The following is a 26,925-nucleotide window of genomic DNA, read 5'->3' as shown; positions in this document are numbered from 1 at the left end:
GATTCAGCAGAGATGTAGAAGCATACTCGCTGCTCCCCATCTACTCGGACCTACTGCCAGCGATGGCAGGGTATGGGCCTGACGCTCCAGCACCATCCATCCACAGGGCCACCAAGCTGGTATCTTTTACTAAATTGTCAGATGTTGCTTGTTCTAAAAATTCTTGCAGCACACCAGTTTGCCTGTGTGACACTACGGTTGAAAAATCACAATCCATTTTGTCTATATGTCATTTATGACCAGTTTTTCCTAATTGATTTCTGTCTAGAATCTAGACTCTAGAACAGCGGTGTGTAAAGTTTCCCCCACATCCCGCGTGGATCAGGGTTCAGGATCTGGAAGAGGTCTGCACGCAAATGAAAGGGACAAGACAAGAAATAATAATTTGGAAATATTGGGGGACCAGGCGGGTAAGTCCAACTCAAGGGGAGGGACTTCCACTGGTGCTCAGGCCTCCCCAACCTTTTATTGGTTTGGGATACACCCATAGCCCTTAGGTAGGCAATTTCTAGTAATTGGCAGACTTGCCCTTTAGCAAGGATTTCCATCATAATCAATGGGGAAGTTGCTTCAGCTACCATTGTCTGGACTAACAGTGGGTGCACAACTCTGACCTTTGCCAGGGCTTCGAGGATCACCAGCCTTCCAGGTTCCTTGTCCACACCTCTCTGCTAGTGAAGACAGTAGGTGGCTTCCCACACAGGGGTGGGCAACCCTTTTGTGAATGCGTGCCAAAACCAGCAAAATCTCTGACTCAAAATTCTTCTGCGTGCCAACTCTAATATTTTGAGAACATGTTATGCCTACTTGATATCTTTTAAGGTGTACGTATGTGAAGAACCTTGAAGAAATAATAAAATTCATTCGAGTGACAAAAACACAGTATATGAGGATGAAAAATACATTTATTTTTTAATGTATACATGTACACTGATAGTCCAACAGATAACTTTACGACTCCGTTTGCTGTTATCAGTGGGACTTTTGTTGCTGCATCACTGATGACAGAGATTTTACATCAGGTTTATATTTTGTGACCTTCAGAGATATGCACAAGCTACTACTTTCATCCGTCAGGCTACTCCTATTACGAGACTTAACAAAATTCATCACTGAGAACAAAGATTCACAAGTGTATGTGGATGAAACCAAAACACTGGTCGGATCTAGGGAGGCAGGGAGAGTTAAGGCAGAGGCATAGAAATTGCTCTTCCCCTCTCTCGTCAATCCATGTCTATGGTCTTTAAGATAACTTGTTATGTAAAATTATTTATTTATCTAAGATGCACCTACACTGAATTTATCTGAAAAATAAAAAAGTCGATATTAAGAAAAAAATTGTAAATGGAAGATTATAAGAGAGGGTTTCCTGTGCCAGCAAAAGTTACTGGCGTGCCATGTTTGGCACGGGTGCCAGGGGTTGCCCACTCCTGCTCTAGAAGATATATCCATTGATGTCAATGGGAAGCTAAAGTCCCTTACTATGAATGTATTAATTTTAAAATGTCAAAAGCTATACACCTCTCAATAATCACTGAAAATATGAATGGATTAAATGCTTCAACCAGAAAGACACAGGGTAGCTGAATGGATAGTAAAATAAAATCCATACATATGCAGTCTAAATGAGACCCACTTCAGATCAAAAGACACAGCATGAAAGTCAGGGGTTGGGAAAGAGTAATTTCATCTCTACCATTAGGTCCCAAAGATCCTTTTCTACAGAGAATTTTGCTGCAGTGAGAGATGTAATTGTGGACTGTGTACATTTAATAGGTAGGAGAATAAATGTGCTCAGAGGTTGCTGACCCATATGGAAACCCGGACTCTTTTTTTAAAAAAAAATACATTTTATTGATTTTTTACAGAGAGGAAGGGAGAGGGATAGAGAGTTAGAAACATCGATGAGAGAGAAACATCGATCAGCCGCCTCCTGCACACCTCCCACTGGGGATGTGCCCGCAACCAAGGCACATACCCTTGACCAGAATCGAACCTGGGACCTTTCAGTCCGCAGGCTGATGCTCTATCCATTGGGCCAAACCTGTTAGGGCGGAAACGCTGACTCTTAAATATGTCAGCATCTGAACAGATTTTCAATACCCAGAAGGTTTTAGAAGAAGCTGGAGCAGGTCATAGCAGGCCTGCTGGGAATCTCAGGTAAAGATGACTCTCTTTTATGTGAACCACTTAATTGATGGCTTTACATTCTGCTTCTAAAATTTGGAAACCCAATAAAGGAAAAAAAAAACTGTGCCCTTGGAGGGGAAAACCAGTGATTTCATGAAAATGAAAATTTTTAAATGCCAGGATTGCAATACTAATGTGAGACATAACATAGCCTTTAAAAGAGAGGCCATAATGGAGGGATACTTCATAATCATAAAGGGATCAATTTCTGCATGCAAAGTACCTGAGTGTGTCAAGCAAATATTGGAGGACATGGGGGCAGAGAAGGATCTTTTTTCACTGGTTTTTTGGATGTTGATTTGTAGGACTTTGTGAAACAGGGGTACTAGATGATTCAGGATGTGTGACTTGAAATCACGTTGTCCCATCTGATAGACTGTATTTTACCTGATGTACTGGACTCGCAGTGGTTCTCAACCTTCTGGCCCTTTAAATACAGTTCCTCATGTTGTGAGCCAACCATAAAATTATTTTCGTTGCTACTTCATAATCGTTATGTTGCTGCTGTTATGAATCGTCATGTAAATATCTGATATGCAGGATGGTCTTAGGCGACCCCTGTGAAAGGGTCCTTCGACCGCCAAAGGGGTCGCGACCCACAGGTTGAGAACCGCTGTGAGAATCTTTGAATGCACAGAGCATTAATTTTAATGACAGGTTTATTTCAACCTTTATTTCAAGATTCCTTCTCCCTCTTTTTTTAAAAATATATTTTATTGATTTTTCACAGAGCAGAATGGAGAGGGATAGAGAGTCAGAAACGTCAATGAGAGAGGAACATTGATCAGCTGCCTCCTGCACGCCTCCCACTGGGGAAGTGCCCGCAACCAAGGCACATGCCCTTGGCGGAATCGAAACTGGGATCTTTCAGTCCGCAGGCCAACGCTCTAACCACCCAGCCAAACCGGTTAGGGCTCCTTCTCCCTCTTAATGCTTTTGCCACAGCTGCCACTTACTCGGTAGCACCCTAATAAAGGAACAGCCCCTCTATCTGGGGTGCCTTGTGCCATCAGCGGGCACCTGGCCCTCTCCTCCCTTTAAAGAAGTAAAAGAAACGCCCTCCCTCTGCTCCTGTCTCTTCTCTCCCTTGTGAATCCTTTCGCAGCCGCGTCCCCAGCAAAACCCCGACAATGACGTGGGAAACTCCCCCAGGAAGGGCTGTCCCTGTGGGAGGAGGTGCGGGGACCCGGGGCCGCCCCCTCGCTCCTGCCCCGCCCTCCCCCCTCTGTCCCTGCACAGGCCTGGCCGCCGGGCTCGGCCCCGCCCCCATCGCGGAGCCGCTCAGCTCAGGCTCTGGCCCCGCCCACCCCGCAGGGAGGCGCCTGCGCAGTTCCTTGCAGACGCGGAAGCGGCTGTGGAGGGGAAGGTGGCGGTTCCCCTGAGGAGGGTGTTTGTCTTTAAAGCTGACGCTCCGTCCCCCTCCCCGCAGGGAAGGCTGAGGGCGCTGCCGGCGCTGGAGTCCTTGTTGGGGTCCCCGCCCCGGAGCCTCTCAGCGGTGAGTCCGGTCCCGGGAGGCTGCGCGGTGCGGGCGCCACGTTCCTTTGGGAGGAAACGGAGGCCCCGGCCCGGGGTCTCTCCGCCTGTGGCTGTGGCCACCGCCTGCCGCGCGGTTTTCCCGCTGAAAACCGTTCCCGGGGCCGCCGGTCCTCCCCGCGGGGCTGAGAGTCTGGGTCAGGGGGTTCCCGCCCTTTGCGCCCCTGCCCCCGCCCGGCGCTTTCGGCCCAAAGAGCCCGGATGGCTCCCGGCCTGGGGGTCTGCACCCCCCTCCTAGGCCCACCCCCATTTAATAAGGGGTCTGCGTGCCCGGGAAGCACAGTGTCCATGGGGGGTCTCAGGGGGAAGGACGCGGTGTCCCCTGAAGAGGCGACCTGCCCGCAGGAAGGGGCTTTGTGGGCGCGGTGACTGCGGGGGGCGGGGGCCCAGGCTGGGGGGTCAGGAGAGGGAGAGAGAGACAGACACGTGGGCGGGAGGAGGGGCAGCGAGGGGTCCACAGAGGGGGGCCCATAGGGGGTGTGGGGGGGGCTGGACGGCGACGGTAGGAGTGAGGGGGTCACTCGGGAAAGTGGCCTGAGGAGGAAGGAAGTGGAGACACAGGGAGGAGGGGGACCCAGAGAGAGGAAGGGGGGCTGAGAGGGAGCGGGTCCTGGGGAGCAGAAGTGGGGGCCGCACAGGAGGAGGCACTTGAGACAGAGACTCTGGTTCAGAGGAGAAGAGTTGGGGAGCGAGTGCAGGGACAGAAAGGGGGGCTCAGGGGTGAGGGAGCAGAGGGAGCAGCCCTGAGTCAGCAGCTGTGGGAGCGGACAGACGGGAACAGGCAGCAGAGGGGCCACGGGCGTGGGGAGGGGAAGACGCAGACGTGTGTGGAGATGGAGCCTCAGAGACCGGGAGAAAGAGCCCCTGAAGGGAAGTAGGTTTCAGGAGTTTCATGGTCCAGGTGTAGGACAGACAGACAGAAAAGGGGAGAGAGGAGGGGGGAGGGGGACACAGGAAAGGACCACAGTGGAGGGAAAGGGAGAAGGAGACAGACAGATCCATAGACAGAAATACATGTAGTGGGAGGAGGGAACCCTCATCTGGGTGAGGGGTGAGCTGATGGGATGTGGATGATTCACTTGTGATATATTGGCTGTGGTGATTATATATATATAATTTCTGAGAGGCAAGGAGAGGGAGAGAGAGAGAGAAACATCATTGACTGGAGACAATCATTGATCAGCTGCCTCCTGCTCCCTGCACACTAGGGATCAAACCTGCAACCTGGCCATATGCCTGACTAGGAATTTCACCATGACCTCCTGGTTCATAGGTCCAAGCTCAACTAGTGAGCATGCCACCTAAGGAAGCCTTTATATATTTAATTTAACAGCTGAATTGTCTTAGTTATACAGATTGAATGAGAATTATAAATCTACAGTTTATAAGGTTTGGTATTTTATAATAATTTGCTGTCAATTGCAACCCTTATTCACTCAGAGGGGAGAGACTTGTCTGTTGTTCATGGGCCCCTTGTCATTTCCTGGGATGGCAACAAGGAGGTGACCTGTGTCTGTCACCACCTGATGCTTTTTAAGGAATATTAGAAGCCTTAGGTTTGTTGCTGTGGTGTTTTATATGTGTGTGTGTGTTCCATGGATTTACTTTTTCTGTGTCTGACACTTAAATTTATTTTTTAAATACATCCTTAGATAAATCCCCTGGGTCTTCTCAGATCCCCTGAGGAGCTTAAAGAAATGCCCTCAGGTGTGCTTTCCCCCATGGAGTTGGACAGCTGCTCTGCGTGGGGCATCCTTGGTTACTGAGGGCCTCCAGGTGATGGAAGGTGAGGACAGGGATAGCAGGAGGGGTGCAGGATGCCTTTGTGAGAGTGGGGAGCAGGCTTTGTTTAGGGGAGGTAAGGGGGTGCTCTTTGGTTTGGGGCATCAGGACAGCAGCTGACGTTCTCATTTCTGTAGGAGTTTGTGGATGTCTTCGGGAGGAGAGACACATGAAGACACACACTCAAAAACTCACAGCGTGGTCTCCAAGTAGGAGCTCAGTGTTCCTCACTCTCTTCTGTGACCAAGGACAGGAGCCGGTGGCCTTTCCTCATTTCCAGGTCCTTCTGACTGTGAGTGTCGTGTGAGCTGATTGAGACGCTGAGCTGATTTCTTTGAAGGCACATTCTGTGACTCCTCAACATATCCTCGCCTGAGACGACAACCCAGACCCCGAGCAGGACCAGGACCAAATGGCTGCTTGTCAGGTAAAAGATGTGTCCTGGGTCACAGGCTAGGTTTGCTTTTCCTCTGACATCTCTGGATTTAGAACCTGCCACTTCTGATGTTGGTGCCATTCATGTTCTTTTCTTTTACTTATTTAATTACAGTTTTTCTTATGATGGTGATGGTCAGCAGTTTATATAGTTTTGTCCTTTAGCCCAGAGCCTTCTCTGCATTCATGTTATGCAGGCTCCACCAGGTCAAGAAGATTTCCCACCTTTAATTGATGATTTTCAACTACTGAAAACATCCCTCTCTGATCAATCCCCTTGGGAAGGCAGCCATGCCTAACATCCCAGTGGGAAAAGGCCAGAGGCTCGGGTATCAGTGAAGAAGGGAAATGTTGGTTTTAGGTTCAGTGGCTGCAGCATCAGCTCTGGAATAGGGGTAAGAAAATGCACCTTTTCCTGCTCACAATAGCTCAGAAAGTTCTGAAGAGTAAAGAGAAGAGTATTGTTCACTAGATTAGTAAGAAAGACTTGCTACTTAAATGTATCTTTAGCTTACAGAACATGAGAGGTACACATGGATTGACACTTGCAAAAATTAATGTTTGGCCCTAACCGGTTTGGCTTAGTGGATGGAGCGCCGGCCTGTGGACTGAAGGGTGCCTGGTTCAATTCTGGTCAGGGGCATGTACCTGGGTTGCGGGCACATCCCCAGTTGGGGGTGTGCAGGAGGCAGCTGATCCGATGTTTCTCTTTCATCGATGTTTCTGACTCTATCCCTCTCCCTTCCTCTCTGTAAAAAACCAATAAAATATATTTTAAAAAATTAATGTTTATTTATGACCATTTTCACATAATTACTTGCTGATTTATGTATTTTTGCTATGACATGTCCTTTTCTGATATCCATTGTTCCAGTTCACCTGATATTCCCTTGGCTGAGATGCTCACTTAATCGGAGAATTTATTGAGAGATGTGCACAGACCTTCCAGAAGACCCGCCCCCCCCCCCCCCCCCCCACTTTCTTCTTAGCTTCTATTTGCTTAGAAAAATAAAAGCCCTACTTTTATTTTCTACAAATCACTGACTTTTGACATGGGAGCTTCAACCAATCAGGCCTTCTTGCGGCAAATTTTTATTATATTCTACACTCATTCATGGATATAGTCAACATAATCACTTTTTATATTGTCTAGAAAGTTTATAAGAATCATATTATTAATGTATCTTCAATTCAATTAAATTTCTATGATTGTAGCTCTCCACTAATGACACATAAAAATTTACAAATAAATGAGCGACTAAGATATTTTATAGGTCTAACATATTTTCTATGATTATGTGAGTTCATCTTATATAATACACAAAGGGTATCATTCACATGGAGGTTCATGAAATGTGTGGAATCACAAAGTAACCTTGATTTCATTGACATGACAATTCTTTTTTTTATCCATTTTAAATTGTAGGTAAGTTATTACATCTGTGTCTGTCTCTACATAAAATATTAACATTGTTTGAGCTATATTTTCTTACTTGTTTAACCTGTCTTTATTCTTCTCAGTTACAGAAACTGCTGTGAATATTCATGAGTTTACAGGTATTGACCTGTGTTTGTTTGTTTTTTACTTGTAGCTTGAGTTTGGAATAAAATTGAAGGTTTACCTTTTATGATATGTTTCACAAAATATTTTTCTTTCTTTTTTTTAAAATATATTTTTTATTGATTAAGATATTACATATGTGTCCTTATCCCCACATTGCCCCCTACCCCCCCAAACTATTTTTCTATCAAAGGCAGAATAATCTTGTTCTAAGAATTCTCATAGTAAATTTTCTTATTTTTTCTTATTTATTATTATTTTTTTAAAATATATTTTTATTGATTTTTTTACAGAGAGGAAGGGAGAGGTATAGAGAGTTAGAAACATCGATCAGCTGCCTCTTGCACATGCCCCACTGGGGATGTGCCTGCAACCAAGTTTATATGCCCTTGACCAGAATCGAACCTGGGACCCCTCAGTCCGCAGGCTGACGCTCCATCCACTGAGCCAAACTAGTTAGGGCTCATAGTAAATTTTCAAATAGGATTTTGGTTTCTATGTGTCCTATTCCATGAGAACTATAAATTCCATTGAAAAATACTTTCACTTAAAAGTTATGTATGAATTTTTTCCTGTGTTTTCTGTTTATTCAGAATGGACCAGAAACATTGGCATCACAAGTGAAAAGTGAGCTTGTTACACATGTGGAAACACAGGCCCCATCTGAGAACCTGGATCAGAATCTGTATTTTTAGAAAAGTGCAGTCGTGGTTGACTGTGTTACACTTCAGGCCGTAATTATGCTTCCAACTGAGCATGGCATCTCCAGCTGAGAAATACACACCACGGACCCTGAACAATGCAAACACAGCCCTCAGAGACCCATATGCCCATGTCGATGCCCTAATTTTAAAGTTTATTTTCCTGAAAAGTAAATTCTGTACCATGAATTTTGGGATATGTGTCATCCTCAGTTGTTAATGTTAGAAAACATATTGGAGAATGTCACTGGGTAAAGTGACCTTATTGGGTGATTCAGGATATTCCCCTTGGTCAAAACCTCTTCTCCTAACACAGTTTTCTTTTTTGTTTGTTTCTTTTTTTTCCTTCATTTTTTTCCTTATCTCCTAACACTGTTTTCACATTGGCTGACATCATGAACTCTTCTGGTGACCTCTTGTTAAACTTATCTTTTCTTTCAGGGACCGTTGACCTTCAGGGATGTGGCCATAGATTTCTCTCAGGAGGAGTGGGAATGCCTGGACCCAGCTCAGCGGAAATTGTATCTGGATGTGATGTCGGAGAACTACAGCAACGTGGCCTCCCTGGGTGAGGATGACTCCTTCCCAAATTCCTCCTCCACTTGCAGGGCTTTGTTTCCTTTATTATTTTAACATCTTTAGGAGGCTTCTGCTTTTTAGGGTATACTTTCTGATTCTTGCTCTTAGGAAAAAAATGGGGGTATTCTGGTTTAGAAAAAAAGGCTTTGTTATGTATGTGAATTAGGAGCTCAATGTTTGAAAATTTTATTTGTTCTCTAGACTAATTAAGGTTCTGTCAGGAAACAGCATTTTGGAAAATAATTTTCTAGAATATTCAAACATTCTGCCATGTCTTCTTGCCAGTGGAGAAACTGGATTGGAAATAGAAGAATCTCTATCAAAACTCATGTTCCATCTATATATGTAAAAGCCTAAGCGACCTTTATGATGGAACAAGCAAACAACCAGTTGCTATGATGCACACTGACCACCAGGGGACAGTCACTTGACACAGGAGCTGCCCCCAGCCCTCAGGTCCCGATCTCCAATGGGGCCTGCCCTGCTGGCCAACCTCTGGTCCCTCCCCAGAGCCAGCAGGCCGCCGGGCTGGGATGGTTGGGATTTGGGGAAGGCAATCAATTGAAGTGTCTCTCTCACATTGCTCTCTCTCTCTCTCTCTCTCTCTCTCTCTCTCTCTCTCTCTCTCTCTCTCTCTCCCCCCCTCTCTCGCTCTTGCTCTCCGCACCCCCACCCCTCCCTATCTTCTCCCTCCTTCCTTTCCACTCTCTCAAAAAAAAAAAAAAAAAGAATTGTGGAAAAATTTTCCTCCCGTGAGGATTAACAACAACAACAAACAAAAGGAGTAACCAATGATTGCCTAGATGAGTGGAACATATATCAATGTTTCTCCATCTCTCTCTCTCCCTCAACAATAAACAAAAAATATAAAAACAATATTAAAAAAGAATAACAGCCGAAACCGGTTTGGCTCAGTGGATAGAGCGTCGGCCTGCAGACTGAAAGGTCCCAGGTTTGATTCCAGTCAAGGGCATGTACCTGGGTTGCGGGCACTTCCCCAGTGGGGGGTGTGCAGGAGGCAGCTCATCGATGTTTCTCTCTCATCGATGTTTCTAACTCTCTATCTCTCTCCCTTCCTCTCTGTAAAAAATCAATAAAATATATTAAAAAAAAAAAAAGAATAAGAAAGAGCACAAACAGAAAAATGACAGTATCTGTTCCCAGGTAAGTGGGAATGAGGAAGCAGATGACATAGGTGAGAGGTCCAAAGGTCATGGAGGAAGCCAGACCTTCCAGTTTGGTTGGGAAGCTGTGTTTCAGTGGGAAGGATTTTGAGAAGGTCAGGTTTGTCAGTTGCTGTCGTAGGGGGACAGACCGTCTCCAATAGGACCCATGCACGTGCATCCTCTCCGGACTGCTTCTGCCCCCGGGACTGCCATCCTCACATTAGCAGTGAGGCCATGTCCGCCCCTTGGACTGTGAGGGCTCCTCTTTCATTGCCTTGGGGTCCTGGGATAATCTGTGCATGTTCTTGAGGAATTCTATTGTTAAGGTTTTTCTGTTGAAATTTTGTTTTTGTCTCTTGAAAGGATTGCGATGGAGGAATTGGTGGAGAAATCCCCGGAACACGGGGACAGGTGTGCTGTTCTCGGCTTTGTAATTTCCAATGCAATGTAGGCTTCAAACAACACCCTGCAAAGTTTAGACTCAGGAATTTTATCACAGCACCATGCACCTCCCCAAAAGGAGAAAATCTAATTTTCTTTCATTTCACATCTTCCTTTTCCTATGTATTCTGCGGGTTCCTCGTGTTACAGTAGTTTGATGTGGCTATTTAACTCACAAAGTTTTTCTTTTTTTTTTTTTAAATATATTTTATTGATTTTACAGAGAGGAGGGGAGAGGGATAGAGAGTTAGAAACATCGATGAAAGTGAAACACCGATCAGCTGCCTCCTGCACACCTCCCACTGGGGATGTGCCCGCAACCAAGGTACATGCCCCTGACCGGAATCGAACCTGGGACCTTTCAGTCCGCAGGCTGATGCTCTATCCACTGAGCCAAACCAATTAGGGCACAAAGTTTTTCAATAAGTTACTGCCGTATGTGGCCTTAGAACAAGGGACCTCAAACTTTTTAAATCAGGCCAGGCCAGTTCACTGTCCCTCAGACCGTTGGAGGGCCGGACTATAGTTTAAAAAAAGAACTATGAACAAATTCCTATGCACACTGCACATGGAAATGTCTTTCTTTGTCATATTTAAAGGAAATTACTACTGGGCATTTTATTCTGGCCTGGTAATTTCTATTTTTCAGTCATTTGAATACTTGGTTCCATGCTCTTCTGGCTTGTAGAGTTTCTGCTGAGAAGTCAGACGATATTCTGATGGGTTTTCCTTTGTAGATTACTTCCTTCCTTTCCCTTGATGCATTGAGAATTCTATTTTTTGTCATTAATTTCTGACAGTTTTAATACAATGCACCGTGGAGAGGGTCTCTTTGGATTGAGTTGAGTAAATGTTCTATTTCCTTTTTGAATTTGAGGACGTAGCTCTTTACATAGGTTTGCGAAGTTCTCATCCACTATTTGTTTGAATAGGCTTTTAGTTCCCTCTTCCTCTCTTCTTCCTCTTAGTATGCCTATAATTCTTATATATGAGCCTTTTCTGATGGAGTCAGATAGTTCTCATAGAGCCCTTTCTTTTCATGCTCAGGTGTCTTCTTTCTTTGCTCTATCTGTTCAGCTCTGTTTCCTAGTCTCAGTAATTCACCCCTAATCTCCTAAATTGCATACTTTGTTTTCAAGCATTCTGATTGGTTATTTTTGAAAGTTTCAATCTATTTGTTAAAGTACTAATTTGGGGGGGGGGGGAGAGGAACAAATGTAATAATCTGAACAATAAAGATTTAATTAAAAAAATAAAGTACTAATTTTGTTCAGTAATTGTTTTCTGAGTGCATTGAATTGCTGGTATTTTATCATATCTTACTGAGTATTTTCAGAACTAATCTTAAATTCTGTGTTATTTCTGTCACATATTGGCGATGAGCTGAAGCTTGCTCTCTGGAGATTTTTTATTTTCTTTCTGAGCTTTCTCATAACCGTAGTTACTAATGCAATTTGTTAGTCTCCCCTGTCTAGGCATTTATTCTTGATCTTTCTCTAGCAGCTTTCTCTGAAGAGGACATTCTACCATTTTAGCAGGTGGCACTGAATTACAACATTATTAACTCTGTGAACTCCCAGAGCTGACTACAGCCGTGCTGCTTGGGCGGGCGTTTATTTTGCCTTTATTGTAATGGTGATCCCAGACCTCTGTGGGTCCCCCCACAAGCCTCACCTGGTTATCCGTCACAGAAGTCAACAGCGATTCTATTGCACTAGCTCTCTGTGTGCAGATACTATGCTCTTTGACCAAGGGCAACTGGAAGCGAGTTCTGGGAATATAAGCAAAGTAGTGCTCTGTGGCTACATTTCTTTGTCTGAATCACCATTGCCCGACAGCAGACAGCCATTGCAGAACCTCTATGCTGTGTCCTTGCCCAGGCATCTCTGCTGGCTCAGCTGCTATTCTCACTGCTCACGCTGCTGGAGAGCCCACTGAGACTCTCTGTTCTACCCCATGGAAACAACTAATACTACCAGCTTCCCCTGCTCTCTGGATGGAGCTGGTCGCCAGCTCCTACTGCAGGGCTGTGTCCATGGCCATCTGGCCTCTCCTCCCTTCTTCCCCTTTTATTCCTGGTTGCCCACCTCTAGATGTTTCACTGCGCTGGTCTCTCAGTCAGGCTTTTATGTTAACCAGGGAATTCTTTGTTAAGTTATAGTTGATTAACTTGTTCAAGTTGCAGGAGGAGAGCTCTGGGTGATCTCTCTAGCCTCCATTTTTCTGATGTTGCTCCCCATGTCTTCAACTCCTAATTTTTTATCTGTTATCACGCCTTTTCACTATTCTATATTTATATCACTCCACTTGGTGTGCAAAGTGGTAGATTTGTTAATGTCCCATATGGGCTTCTCTCTATCAAAATCTTCAATGTACTATGCAAGTTTTTTGATTCTTTAGCTTGGTCATCTTTCATTGGTAATTCTGTTATATTTTTAAATTGGTGCATTTTTTTTTTTTTACCTTGCCTTTTATGTTTGGTTCATTTCATAGATATTTGTATATTTGGACCATGTTTTTTAGTTTTTCTCAGTGTCTTAATATCTCTTGTTGGGGTTCAGGAATTTAAACAACCAGGCCTGCCAAAACCGGTTTGGCTTAGTGGATAGAGCGTCGGCCTGTGGACTGAAAGGTCCCAGGTTCGATTCCGGTCAAGGACATGTACCTTGGTTGCGGACACATCCCCAGTAGGAGATGTGCAGGAGGCAGCTGATCGATGTTTCTCTCTCATCGATGTTTCTAACTCTCTGTCTCTCTCTCTTCCTCTCTGTAAAAAAAAATCAATAAAATATATTTTAAACAAAAAAAAAACGAAAACAAAAAAACAACCACCAGGCCTTATAAACTTGCTTTTTGTAAGAGCAAATAAATAACAATAACCTGTGGCAAAAATTCTAATTTCTGTCAGAATTGTTTGGGGGCAGAGTATGTGTAAGTTCCAAGTTTAAATAATTTTCTATTTCTTCGCTAAAACCCAAAATATCTTTTTGTATTGATAACTGTCTTCAGTATTACAGTCTCTGTAGTGTTTGAACAATTACCCACCTATTCTTTTTTTCATTCTTAAATATTTTTAAATTGATTTCAGAGAGGAAGGGAGAGGGAGAGAGCGTTAGAAACATCAATGATGAGAGAGAATTATTATTATTTATTTTTAATAATTCTTTACTGTTGGAATTATTACATATGTCCCCCAGAGAGAGAATTATTGATCGGATGCCTCCTGCACCCTCCACACTGGGGATCAAGCTCACAACCTGGGCATGTGCCCTGACCAGGAATTGAACTGTGATGACTTGGTTCATAAGTTGATGCATAGCCACTGAGCCATGTGGGCCAGGTACCACTTTTTCTTTTTAGTAGCCATTACAATGTATTCACCATGTACCAGTAATGCCATTATTTTGGCACTCTGCATCATGCAGAACAGAAACACGTTCTTCAAGATGCTGCAAAACTGCAAGATCATTGAACAGACACAGTACCTCATTTCTATCTTCTCAGTGAAGAATCTGGGAAGTGGAAGTTTTCTTAAAATACTGCCAATGTTTGCTAGGGTGTGTTCAAGTATTGGTGGCAAATGTAAGCAACTTTTTAACCCTCCTTGTTGTGACTTTTCCTAATTGTACCTTTCTTGGTCTTGCTTTGAACATTTAACTTAATTTTGGAGTACTCAAAAATGTCATTGGGTCAGTAATTGCTGATAAGTTCAGTGTCCATTGCCATGGGTGTCATAACTGTGAAACTTTATTATTTTTTTATTTCATATCTTTCAGCTATCTTATCAGAAGACAACCAGGCCTTTTTGCAAAAGCCAAAAATAGGAGATTTATTCCCTAAAATAAAACTGGTAAGATACGAAAGGTATGGCTTTGATAATGTACATTTAGTGAAAGCCTTAGAATTTGAGGAGGAGTGTTAGAAGAGAAAAAATTATTTTAACATGGACAGAAGTAAACTGGTACTGTTATTCATAATAAAATCATTGTCAATTAATGATGTCAAAAATATTACACATTTGGTAATACTCCCAATTAAAATTAGTTATATTTGTAAATTAATGTGTTTCTAAATGTGAAGAACAAATATAATGTTTTTAATATTATACATTCTTGGAATGAAAATACTGAAACTCTATGAAAAATCTATTTTTCATAGATTAATCCTTCAGTGCAGCATAATCTATGCTGTAAATATAAGAATTACTGCAGTGTAGTGTGGGATTAAATTTTTAGTCATTTCTAGAATATAGTGATTTATAATGCACATACAAAATTTAAATGCAATTTGTTGACTTCTGTATTAAGTTGTCATTATACTTCTATTGAGAAATAATGTTTTTGATACAAATATCTATAATTTTTATAAACTTAGGAATCTGTTTTTAAATATATCTTTATTGATTTAAGAGAGAGGAAGGGAGAAGGAGAGAGAGAAATATCACTGATGAGAGAGAATCATTGACTGGCTGGTTGCCTGTTGCCCTGGTGATTAAGGCATGTGCTCCGACCAGGAATCAAACTGTGACCTCCTGGTTCATGGTTTGTTGCTCACCGCCTGAATCACACAAGCCTGGAAGGATTGTGTGTTGTTTTTTTTTGTTTTTTAAAATATATTTTATTGATTTTTTACAGAGAGAAAGGGAGAGGGATAGAGAGTTAGAAACATCGATCAGCTGCCTCCTGCACGGATGTGCCCGCACCTAAGGTACATTCCCTTGACTGGAATCGAACCTGGGATCCTTCAGTCTGCAGGCCCACACTCTATCCACTGAGCCAAACCAGTCAGGGCGATTGTGTGTTTTTTTTATACACATCGTGGTTAATAGTTATCACAGAATAGTTATTTGAAAAAAAGGGTACATGTTTAAAGAAATTATAGCTGTCACTAAAAGCCTTTCCATCTTCAATGATTACCAGAATACATGCAATGAAGATAGAAGTTATCAATGCAAGGAGCATTGGAAAAATTTTAACCAAGGGTCAAATTCTAATATACATCAGAAAATTCAGCTTCCAGAAAACCATTATAAAGGTGGAAAAGTCCTTAACCAATTGTCAAATCAAAATATACTTCAGTTTACTCGTACTGTGGCAAAAATAAACAAACGAAAATGTGACAGACCTTTGAAACCATCTTCAAATCATACTGAACAAGATAACATTCATACCAGGGAGAAACCTTGCAAATTTAATCCGTGTATGAGACTCTTCAGTCAAATACTCAATCTAAATAAACTTAAGAAAATCCGTACTGGAGAAAAACATTATAAATGTAAAGAATGTGGTAAAACATTTAATTTCCTTTCAAATATTCGTGAACATGAGAGAATTCATACTGGAGAGAAGCCTTATAAATGTGAAGAGTGTGGCAAAGCCTTCAGGAGGTCCTCGAAGTGTCGTCGTCATCAGAGTATTCATACCGGAGAGAAGCCTTATAAATGTAGAGAATGTGGTAAAGCCTTCAGTGAGTCCTCAATCCTTAATCAACATCAGAGAGTTCATACTGGAGAAAAGCCTTATAAATGTAAAGAATGTGGCAAAGCCTTCAGTGCAGCATCAAGTTTTGCTTATCATCAGAGAGTGCATACTGGAGAGAAGCCCTATAAATGTGGAGAATGTGGCAAAGCCTTCAGTATGGCATCAACACTTACTATTCATCAGAGAGTGCATACTGGAGAGAAGCCCTATAAATGTAGAGAGTGTGGTAAAGCCTTCAGTACAGCATCAAACTTTGCTTATCATCAGAGAGTGCACACTGGAGAGAAGCCCTATAGATGTGGAGAATGTGGCAAAGCCTTCAGTGCTGCATCAACACTTACTTTTCATCAGAGAGTGCATACTGGAGAGAAGCCCTATAAATGTAGTGAATGTGGCAAAGTCTTCAGTGACTCCTCAAACCTTAATCGTCATCAGAAACTTCATACTGGAGAGAAGCCTTATAAATGTAGAGAATGTGGCAAAGCCTTCAGTAGGTCCTCAATCCTTACTGTACATCAGAGAGTTCATACTGGAGAGAAGCCTTATAAATGTAGAGAGTGTGGCAAAGCCTTTACCAGATCCTCATCCCTTACTTATCATCAGAGAGTCCATACTGGAGAGAAGCCTTATAAATGTGGAGAATGTGGCAAAGCCTTTAGGAGATCCTCAATATGTATTCTTCATCAAAGTAGTCACACTGGAGAGAAGCCTTATAAATGTAGTGAATGTGGCAAGGCCTTCTGTAACTCTTCAAACCTTAAGCGACATCAGAAACTTCATACTGGAGAGAAGCCTTTTAAATGTAGAGAATGTGGCAAAGCCTTCATTGTGGTTACAGACCTTACTTATCATCAGAGAGTTCATACTGGAGAGAAGCCTTTTAAATGTAGAGAATGTGGCAAAGCTTTCAGCAGGTCCTCAGCCCTTACTGTACATCAGAGAGTTCATACTGGAGAGAAACCTTATGAATGTAGAGAGTGTGGGAAAGCCTTTAGTAAGTCCTCAAACCTTAGTAATCATCAGAGAGTTCATACTGGAGAGAAACTTGATAAATGTAGAGAATGTGGCAAAGCCTTTAACCAGTGTTCCTGCCCTATTGTACAGCAAAGAGTTCATAACTCCTTGCAGTTACAAGGAGTGCCATTATTACTTTACCAGCAGTGAGAACTTACTCAGCACCATAGAATTCATACTGTGATGAAGCCTGATGAATGTGAAAAATGTGGAAAAGCCTTTAAAGATATTCGTGATTTATTCTATATGAGAGACTTTATAGTGGAGAGAAACTTCACAGATGTAAGGAGTGTGGGAAATCTTTTCCTTGTCAGTGCGATCTTATTGAACATCAGATAATTCATTGTGAAGAGAAGCCTTACAAATGTGAATAATTAGGAACATTTTTAAATGACCATTGGTGTCTTTCTCAACACAGAAAAACTCGTATTGGAGAGAAGAACTAAAAATATAGTGAGTTTGTCAAAGCCTTTAATCAGGAGTGGGGTCTCACTCAACAAAAATACATTATGGAGTGAAACATTACCAAAGGAGAATGTGGCAGAGCTTTTAACCTGTACTCAAACATACTCGTAATTGGAGGGAATGAGTCTAAATAGAAACAGTAAAAATATAAATAATTTGCCCAAAGATTTAACCAATTTTCCAGTTTCATTGAGCATGATCAAATTAAGCTTTATAAATTGTAATACTTGTGCCAAAGTTTATATTATCATTTATATGTTATTCAACATCTATTTTTGCTGGAGTTAAGCCCAGGAAATATAAAGAATGTGGCAAAACAAAGTTTCACTCAGTACATGAACCATATTTGACATCAGAATTCATACTCAAGAGAAACAATGAAAATGTAAACAATGTCCAAAAGTCTTTATTCCACATTCATAATTTATTCCTCACATTGAAATTCCTAGCAGAGGGAAACCCTAAAACCAAAGAATGTGGGAAATTTTATAGCTGGACCTGCAGTCTCAGTCAATATCAGGAATTGCAATATGGACTTAATTCTAAGTTCATGATATAGGAGGAAAGGCTTTTGTTAAAAAGATATGCTTCTCAAAAGCCTAAAAAATTTTCCAAAGTATGTATTTGAAATTAAATTTTAAAATATCACAGAATTCACACTAGATGAATAGTTGATACTTTTTAGGTATTACTCTAAATGAGAATACTCATAAGAGAATAATCCAATGTTTAAATGAACATGTCATTTTTAATATGTTTGAATATATTAAAAGAAGCAATGTTTCCATAAGTATAATTACTTAGTGTTGTCTATTTTTTATTGACATATTTGAGACATACTGAAAAGGCAGTATTAATGTGATTCTGCTCCTATATCACTGCTGCTACCATGTTTTATTCCTGGTGTATGTATGAAATCCTGGGGTTGTTACTGCCTTAAAGACCTGTGAACTCTTGTATAGTGCATGCATTTTGCTGACATATACTTTTCCATGGAATATTGCATTTATTGTAAGGCACACTGCTTGAAGACCATCTAAATGGAGATTGTTGTTGACTTAGAATGTTGTTTTATGTCATCACGAAGGGCATTATAAATTTTGACTAAATTTGCCAATTACACTTACAGGAAAATATGGTGGCAGTTCATTAAAATCCTAATGTATCTTCATAGTAGCCATAGGTAGAAGTGATGAACATGGGTTGATGTGGTGAAATAAAGAAGATATGAGGCATATCTGAGAACATATAAGACAACTCATCCCTAAGCGCATAAAATTATTGTATGTTCATGTTTTCTAAATGATTAGCCTCCATTCAAAACACCAGATGAAGCACAGTTATTACATTATTATATCAGAATGTCATGACCTTCCTGGCAAGTTCAGGATGACTTAAAGGAGGGCGGACGACACAATAAATGCACTATACAAAAAATATAAATTTAGAAGGCATTTGGGGTGCCAGGTGGAACCTCTTTCGTGAAGAACTCTGAGGTTGGGTCCTGCTGACTTTGAATACACATTTGCTGTTTAGCAGTGCATACAGGCAAATTAAAGGTAAATTTGGTATACAATGTAAAGATTATCAGGTCAGGAAATTGCCTCGAGCCATTGCAATCACAGCAGGGCAAACTTGTGCTGATATTCAGTCCTGCTAAATATCAAAGTCCATTGGCCTTCCAATTCTCTTTTGAACTTTTATGCTAAGTGCTGTTTGCTTTAGCCTCCAGCTTCAGAATATTAGTAATATATCTTAAATGTTTGTAATGTGCATTTTGACAAATGGTTGCACTTACCGTGTTGGTTTTCATACTTCATTTAGAGTATGGGTAAACTGTTTTCTTTAAAAAAAATAAAAATATATATATATTTATAAATATATAAATACATATATATTAAAAAATACATATATTTTTAATATATTTTTATTGATTTCAGAGAGGAAGGAAGAGGAAGAGAGAGCTAGAAACATCCACGATGAGAGAGAATCATGGATTGGCTGCCTCTTGCAAGTCTCCCACTGGGGATCGAGTCCACAACCTGGGCATGAGCCCTTGACCGGAATCAAGTCCAGGACCTTTCATTTCACAGACCGACACTCTATCCACTGAGCCAGACCGGCTAGGGCTTAAGTATATTTTTATTGATTTCAGAGAGAAAGGGAGAGGGACTAAGAGATCAAAACATCAATAAGGAGAGAGATTTATTGATTGGCTGCATCCTGCATGCCCCATACTTGGGATTGAGCCCACAACCCGGGCATGTGCCCTGTTGGGGAATGGAACCGAAAGGTAACACCTAACCACTGAGCCATGCTGGCCGGGCTATTTTAATTAATACAGCTGAGTGAGTATGGATGTGTTCATGTGTTCAGCCTTCAAGGTTGTAGGTAACAGTATTGGAGTTGGTAATGCAGTATAGTTATGTCAGTAGCAAACCCTTTTCCCAGTGGCCTTGAACTTTAAATATTGTGGACAGATTTCTCCACTGTTGATATATTTTTCTTGTTCTTGTATCTAGGGGGACATTATGATAGTCACAATGAATATAAGTGTTTTTGAGAGTTCAGCTAAACTATGTTCTGATGTAGCTGCCATGGCCTTTATGTTCTTTAGCAAGGAGCTTTGAAGTGACATTCCCCTCTTCCACAATTGTGTGCACTACCTCAGGTCCTCTGTGCCCGTATTCAGGCCCCAGAGGAGCTCAGGCAGGGGTTGGCGACAGGTACTGGTCTGGAGAGACCAAAGGGAGGGTCGCTGAGGAGGGCACCCAGGCACCGCCTTGAGCACTAAGTGGCCTTGGTTCTGTAGTTCAGAGCTGCGAGGGGAGGAGAGTCGGAACCGAGGTTCTGTCCCACTGCGGACACTACTGCTGGCTCTCTCCACTTCCCTCCCTGTGTCAGGAAGTCTTCACTTTTCTAAATATCTGTTTTGTTCATAAGTAATCTTAATTTTGGCAGCTACTTATGATAACCATAATACAATATGGTCCTGACATAAAAAAAAAAAAAAAAAGCCCTAACCGGTTTGGCTTAGTGGATAGAGCGTCGGCCTGCGGACTGAAGGGTCCCAGGTTCGATTCTGGTCAAGGGCATGTACCTTGGTTTTGGGCACATCCCCAGTAGGGGGTGTGCAGGAGGCAGCTGATTGATGTTTCTCTCTCGATGTTTCTAAGTCTTTATCCTTCTCCTTTCCTCTCTCTAAAAAATCAATAAAATATATTTTTAAAAAATAAAAGTAAAAAAATAAGTGAATTGATTTGTAGGCATTACTCAAAGCGTTTACATGTGATTCATCCCTGACTCGTACAACTTACCATTAGGAAATGATGTGAGTATCCAATTGAAGTCTGGCAAAGTCTGAATGCAGGACATAGCCCTGATCTTTTTAATTTTGTTAAATACCATCATTTAGTTTTAGACAGTGGACTCCTTTCTTCTGATTGGATTCAGAATGTTACCAGTTGGAATCTGGGCCCAGGGTACATCTGCCTTAGCACCCCTCCCTTTAGTATGTGGGTTCTTGACTGTGTAGGAAAGACTTCACACCAGTCCATGTGGCTTTTGAGAGTATGTTTATTAAAGCTGTGAAACAAAGAGCTTAAGGTAGGAGAAGCAAGAGGAGAGAGTCTAGAACAGGGGTGGGCAATCTTTTTGACTCGAGGGCCAAAATGGGTTCTTAAACTGGACCGGAGGGCCGGAACAAAAGCATGGATGGAGTGTTTGTGTGAACTAATATAAATTCAAAGTAAACATCATTACATAAAAGGGTACGGTCTTTTTTTTTTTTTTTTAGTTTTATTCATTTCAAACTGGTCGGATCCGGCCCGCGGGCCATAGTTTGCCCACGGCTGGTCTAGAAAATGGGGGTCTTAGAGCCCATTTCAGGGGATTAGTGTTATAATGTAAATCAGCAAGCTAGACAGAGGACGCCTTAATCAGCGAGCCAAATTTTGGAGCCTTTATTATGCTAGTGGTCTCAGAGGAGTAACCTCCCAAATCTGAGCAAAAACATGGAGGAAGCCCTCCCCTTTTATATCTTCCCAGCCCTTTGTCTCCCAAATAAGGGATTTTCCGGACCTTTTGCAGACTTTACAAAGAACTCTATGTAAGTTATTTTTGCAGGTAGCTTGTAACCTTGAGCAGAGTACATTCCAGACAACTAACAAATACCTGGTATGGGAGTAGCTAGAAGTGGCAGCAGAGCAGCTTACAAGGTCAGATAGTTGAACTTATTTTCCCTATTATTTAAGCAAGCAAAAGTTTACAGAAGCCAAAATAGCAGGGTTAAGATTTCAAACAGATTTTTTACAGAACAGGGATTACGGTAGCAAGTTAGAGTGCCTATGCATCGTTAGTGTGGGTCAAGCTGTGTTGCCCGCTATTTAACCTTGTTGCAAAAGTCGTGTCCCTTGGCGTTTAGGAGAAAATAGCAAAGACATAAAGCAGCACAGATTCTTGGAGACCAGGAAGCGGCTAGTGAGGAGTAGCAGTCACGTGGGTCTCCTGCTTATTTTAAAGCAGTTCATTTGCACGAGAGAAGGCTGAGGGTCACTGCCAGCGTTGAAATACTCGCTGCTGTGCCTCCGACTGTGGTGAGTCCACACCCATGGGGATGCCCCAGCCTGCTTCCCGCCCAGATGGAGGGTCTGTTCTCTGCTTTTGGCCCTTCACACACTGCCTGCTGCATGGGTTTTCTGCTGCAAGCCCGTCCCGGGCAGCTCTCCCACCCCACGAGATTTGAAGTCTCAGTAGATGACTAGAGTGGAGGCCAACCCTTTGCGTGCCTTTCCCCACTCTGTTCCAGGCTCTTGGAGTCCCTATGGCTCCCCAACATGGGGATCTGCAGACCCTTCTGCCACCCACCCATTTAATAAGGGCCTAGAAGGGATCATTTCAGATTTGCCTCTGGTGTGTCATCAGCTTGTTTCAAATAAAAATTGTTTAAATTCCCCCCATGTCCACCCTGCTTCCCCAAAAATAATGACCCTCGATTCCCAGGAAGCGCAGTCTTCATGGGGTGAGACTTGGGGAAAGAACACGGTGTCCCCAGAACAGGTCACCTGCCCGCAGGGAGGGGCAGAGCAGTGACTGCCAGAGGGCGGGAACCAGGCAGGGAGGGGTCACGAGGGAGACAGACACGTGGGAGGGAGAAAGGGTCAGTGAGGGGGCCCCTTAGGGGATGAGGCAGGGACTGGACAACGACAATATGAGTGAGAGGGTAACTCGTGAAAGTATATAGGGGAGGAACAAAGTGGAAAAAGAAGAGGGTGGAGACCCAGAGAGATGAAGGGGAGCTAATAGGAAGAGGGGCCCAAGTGAGCAGAAGTGGGGGCAACAAAGGAAAAGAGAGGATGGTTCTGAGAAAAGCTGGGGGGATGGAATGCAGGGACTCAGGGATGAAAAGGGGTTTAGGGATGATGAAGCAGAGAGAAAGAGCATTGAGAGCCAGCCAGCTGTGTGTAACAGGAAAGACTGTAACAGCGGAAGCAGAGGAGACACGGGTGCGGGAAGAGAGAGATGGTGACGTGTGTGGAGATGGAAACAATCAGAAAGACCAGGAAGAAAGTAACTGAAGGTGAAATAGGATTCAGGAGTTTCATAATCCAGGTGTAGGGACAGACAGAGAGAAAAGGGGAGAGGGAGCAGGGGAGAGGGAGGTGAAACACAGGAAAGGACAACAGTGGAGAGAGAGGAAACAGACAGAAAGAGATCATAGAAATACATAGCAGTGGGAAGGTCGGGAACCCTGATCTGGATGAGAGGAGCTGATGGGATGTGGATGGTTAAGTTGTGATATATTGGCTTGTGGCTTTATGTTTCAATCAACATTAGCTGAATTGTTTAAACAGAGTTGAATGAGAGTGACAAATCTCCAGTTTATAAGGCTTACGAATTTTTTAATTACTTGCTTCCAATTGCCACCCTCATTTATTCAGCAGGGAGAGACTTGTATGTTGGTCATGGGTCCCTTTTCATTTCCTGGGATGGCAAGAAGGAGGTGGCCTGGGACAAGATATGACTGAGTCTGTCTCAAGCTCATAAAATATTTTTAAAAGAATTGCTCAGAAATAGAAAACAAAAAAAGAAGTAAAAATAATACCATTTTTAAATAAAAAGTAAACTTAGTAATTGTTCTCAGAAGGAACATATAATGAAATTGAAATTGCATTTAGATATGATTGACCTAACTACATTATATTACGATTTGAAAAAGGTTTTTGTTGTTGTTGCTTTTATGTTTTGTTTTGTTTTATTTATTTCAGAGAAGAAGGGAGAGGGAGAGATAGAAACATCAATGATGTTTCCTCCTGCACTCCCCACACTGGGGATTGAGCCCACAACCCAGGTATGTGACCTTGACTGGATTCGAACAGTCACTTCCTGGTTCGTAGATTGATGCTCTATCATTTAGCCACACTGCCGGACTGTTTGCTTTTTTTTTCAAAAAAAATTTTTTTTATATATTCTGATTTTCTACAGAGAGTAAGTGAGAGGGATAGAGAGTTAGAAACATCAATAAGAGAGAAATATCAATTCAGCTGCCTCCTGCACACTCCCCACTGGGGATGTGCCCGCAACCAAGATACCTGCCAGTGACCGGAACTGAACCTGGGACCCTTCAGTCCGCAGGCCGACACTCTATCCACTGAGCCAAACCGGTTAGGGCGACTGTTTGCTTATTTAAGAGTTTATTTGTGGGGAAATGACAACATATGCTTGGGAGCAAGATCTCAAATATCCCCTGATTTGAACAAGTTTCATCTCAAAGGTATTTGAAGGTAATTTATTCCAAGTGTGGTTTAGAACAACAATTATCCTAAAAATTCAATTTATAACAAGTTTTTAGAGGTGTTTTTTTTTAAAGCAATGTTTATTGACCTCATTATCACCTGCCTTAGATCTCCACATCTCATACCACTTGTTGAGTCCCTATAAAAGGCTCTGGAATTCAGCCTTGTTGAGTCTTGGCTGCCCTGAAAGAATAGCTTTTTACATAAATCTTTTCAACTGTTAAGAGGAAATCAAATTGTTTCTAACAGAAGTGGTTCACATCACTCTAAATGTTCACCTTAAAACTGATAGGCGCTGTGTCTTAAAATGGGCAGGCAGCAAAGCTGCTCTCAGATGTGAAAGACACTGGAGCATTTCTTTTCTTTCTTTTTTTTTTTAAATATATATTTTATTGATTTTTTACAGAGAGGAAGGGAGAGAGATAGAGAGCTAGAAACATCGATGAGAGAGAATCATCGATCAGCTGCCTCCTGCACACCTCCCACTGGGGATATGCCCGCAACCCAGGCACATGCCCTTGACCAGAATCGAACCTGGGACCTCTCAGTCCGCAGGCCGACGCTCTATCCACTGAGCCAAACCGGTTTCGGCGCATTTCTTTATTTTCAATTTTTTTTTTCAATTACTGTATACATTTAATATTATTTTGTATTGGTTTCAGGTGTAAAGCATAGTGATTAGACAATGATTCTTACAAATTGTTCCCACCGATGGGTAATTCCAGCACCCACCATCTGTACTGATTATATTACATACAGTATACCCTATGCTGTGCTTTAACCCCTATGACCTCTTTCACTCCATTCCTCAACCCTTCCCACTCCCAATGTTCATATTTCTGTTTCTGAATCTGTTTCCGTTTTGTCTATTTTGTTCTTTAGATTCTAGATAGAAGTGAAAACATGGTATTTATCTTGCTTTGACTGACTTCACTAGCATAATAAAGGAGCATTTCTAAATCTGGACAATAAGTTTTTAAAATATATTTTTTATTGGAGAGGGAGAGAGAAAAACATCAGTGATGAGAAACATCATTTGGCTGCAACCCCCACTGGGGATCCAGCCTGCAACGTGGGAAAGTGCCCTGACCAGGAATCAAACTGTGACCTCTTGGTTCATAGGTCTATAGTCAACCACTCAATCACTGAACCATGTAGGCTGGGCTGGCAAATAATTTTTTTTTATCGCTCAAAGGGATCTATTTGAGAAAATAGGCATGTTACACTTTGAGAGATGAAATGTTACAGCTTACACACCTAAATTAAAAACTGAAATTAAAAAATGGAATAGTTACCAAGGTAATGCAGGTCAGGGGATCAAAGGTGAAAGGTCACACATTATTAAAAAGAAATCCCGAAAGGACGGTTGCATCATCATCTCATTAGTGTTCCAACGGTGCTCTGGTAAACTTGAACATTTCGGCAGACATTCAAGCAACTTTTTCGGTAAAAGGACTTTTACATGACTCCTATTTCTGTTTCCAGGGTCACCTTCCAAAAGTGGCACGGTGTTGAGAACATAGTAGGTGCTGGTTCCGCAGAATACACTTCCGGAAACACTCTTACCTCTTGTTTTCAGCAGCCAGTTTCCCTCTGCGCGCCACATCCTCCTCCTCCTCCTCGCGACCGGGACTCGGAAAGCGCACCTGGTACCGCCGGGGCCGAGGGCCCAGGGAAAAGGGTTTTTGCTAGCAAATCCCAGAGAAGCTCAGAGATTGCCCCCGTTCCTTCCACAGCCAGGTTCCTTCAAGGTTCCTCCTCGTCCCTGCGCATGCCCGATCCCTCAGGCCACGCCCCCGTGGCTAAACCGCGTTCGGGGCCACTCAGATACCGGCTTTTCCTCAGACCAGTGGCAGCCGGCCAGCTCCAGACCCCGCCCCCTGGGCCGTGCGCTCCGCCCCCTGGGCCGTGCGCTCCGCCCCCAGAAACGCCCCCCTGGCGGCCCAGCGCCATTTTGTATGAAGTCCGAAGGTGGGCGGTGAGGGCAGCAGAGGCGCGGAGGCCACGCTGCGGGGCGGGACTTGCCGTCGTAGTTTGACCCGCGCGTCACCGTCCCGCCCTCGTCAGACCGGGTTTGCTGCTCCTCGCGAACCCTCCAGTCCCCTCAGGCGGCGCTCCGGACACCGGGCTCCTCCCGCTGTGTCAAATGGCTGCCACGCTGCTCCCTGCCCTTGCTCTTTTGCCTTTTGGTCCACTAGTGGCGACTTTTGAGTCGTTTCTGGTTTTGTTTTGTTTTTTCCCTTTCATGAACTCTCGGCCTGTCCAGCGCCATTAAAGTTCTTCCGGGAACTGGACTTGTGCCATCCCCTCGCTTACTAGGCCCCTGGCGGCAGTGTCCCCACCCGGCACCGGGGGTCCATACCCTCTCCCTGGTCCTGGGACCCTGGCGACCCCATCCCAGTCCCCAGACCCCTCCCGAGGCCGCTGTCCTCGCGTCCGAAGGCCCCTCAGGCCTTTTGTCGTCGCTGCTGGGTCAGGGCCGGCGTGTGACCTGAAGGTGAGTGTGGGTTCAGTCCCAACACTGCGGCTGCGTGTGTGTGTGTGAGAGAATAAGTAATTTTTCTGTCAAAGAACAGGGTTTAGGCAGCCGCCATTTTGGCCTCATGCTGTGGCAGGCGCCATCTTGGCCCGTGTGACTTGCAGCTCCCCTGGGGCTGCCATTTTTGAAATGGCAAAGGTGAACCCCTTTAAATTAGCCAATTGAGCAAGATTGGGAGCCTCAGCTCCAATCACGTGTGAGGAACAGATCACGTGTGTCAGGCATAAAAGGCCGAGGGGCCGCCC

At 43.1% G+C, this 26,925-nt stretch overlaps 1 protein-coding gene and 1 pseudogene across 1 annotated transcript; one reads left to right on the top strand and one right to left on the bottom strand.

Moving 5' to 3' along the window:
* Positions 1–17,928, top strand: part of LOC132216094 (zinc finger protein 345-like) — a 49,947-nt pseudogene extending 32,019 nt beyond the window's left edge.
* A 7,359-nt stretch (positions 17,929–25,287) lies between these two features.
* Positions 25,288–25,747, bottom strand: LOC132216152 (calmodulin-binding transcription activator 1-like). The gene has a single exon (XM_059665264.1). The coding sequence runs from the start codon at positions 25,745–25,747 to the stop codon at positions 25,451–25,453; it is 297 nt and encodes a 98-aa protein (XP_059521247.1). The 3' UTR covers positions 25,288–25,450.
* Positions 25,748–26,925: the final 1,178 nt, after the last annotated feature.

Source organism: Myotis daubentonii, chromosome 15, assembly GCF_963259705.1.
Source record: "Myotis daubentonii chromosome 15, mMyoDau2.1, whole genome shotgun sequence".
Lineage (NCBI taxonomy): Eukaryota > Metazoa > Chordata > Mammalia > Chiroptera > Vespertilionidae > Myotis > Myotis daubentonii.
This window is presented reverse-complemented; position numbering and strand designations above follow the sequence as displayed.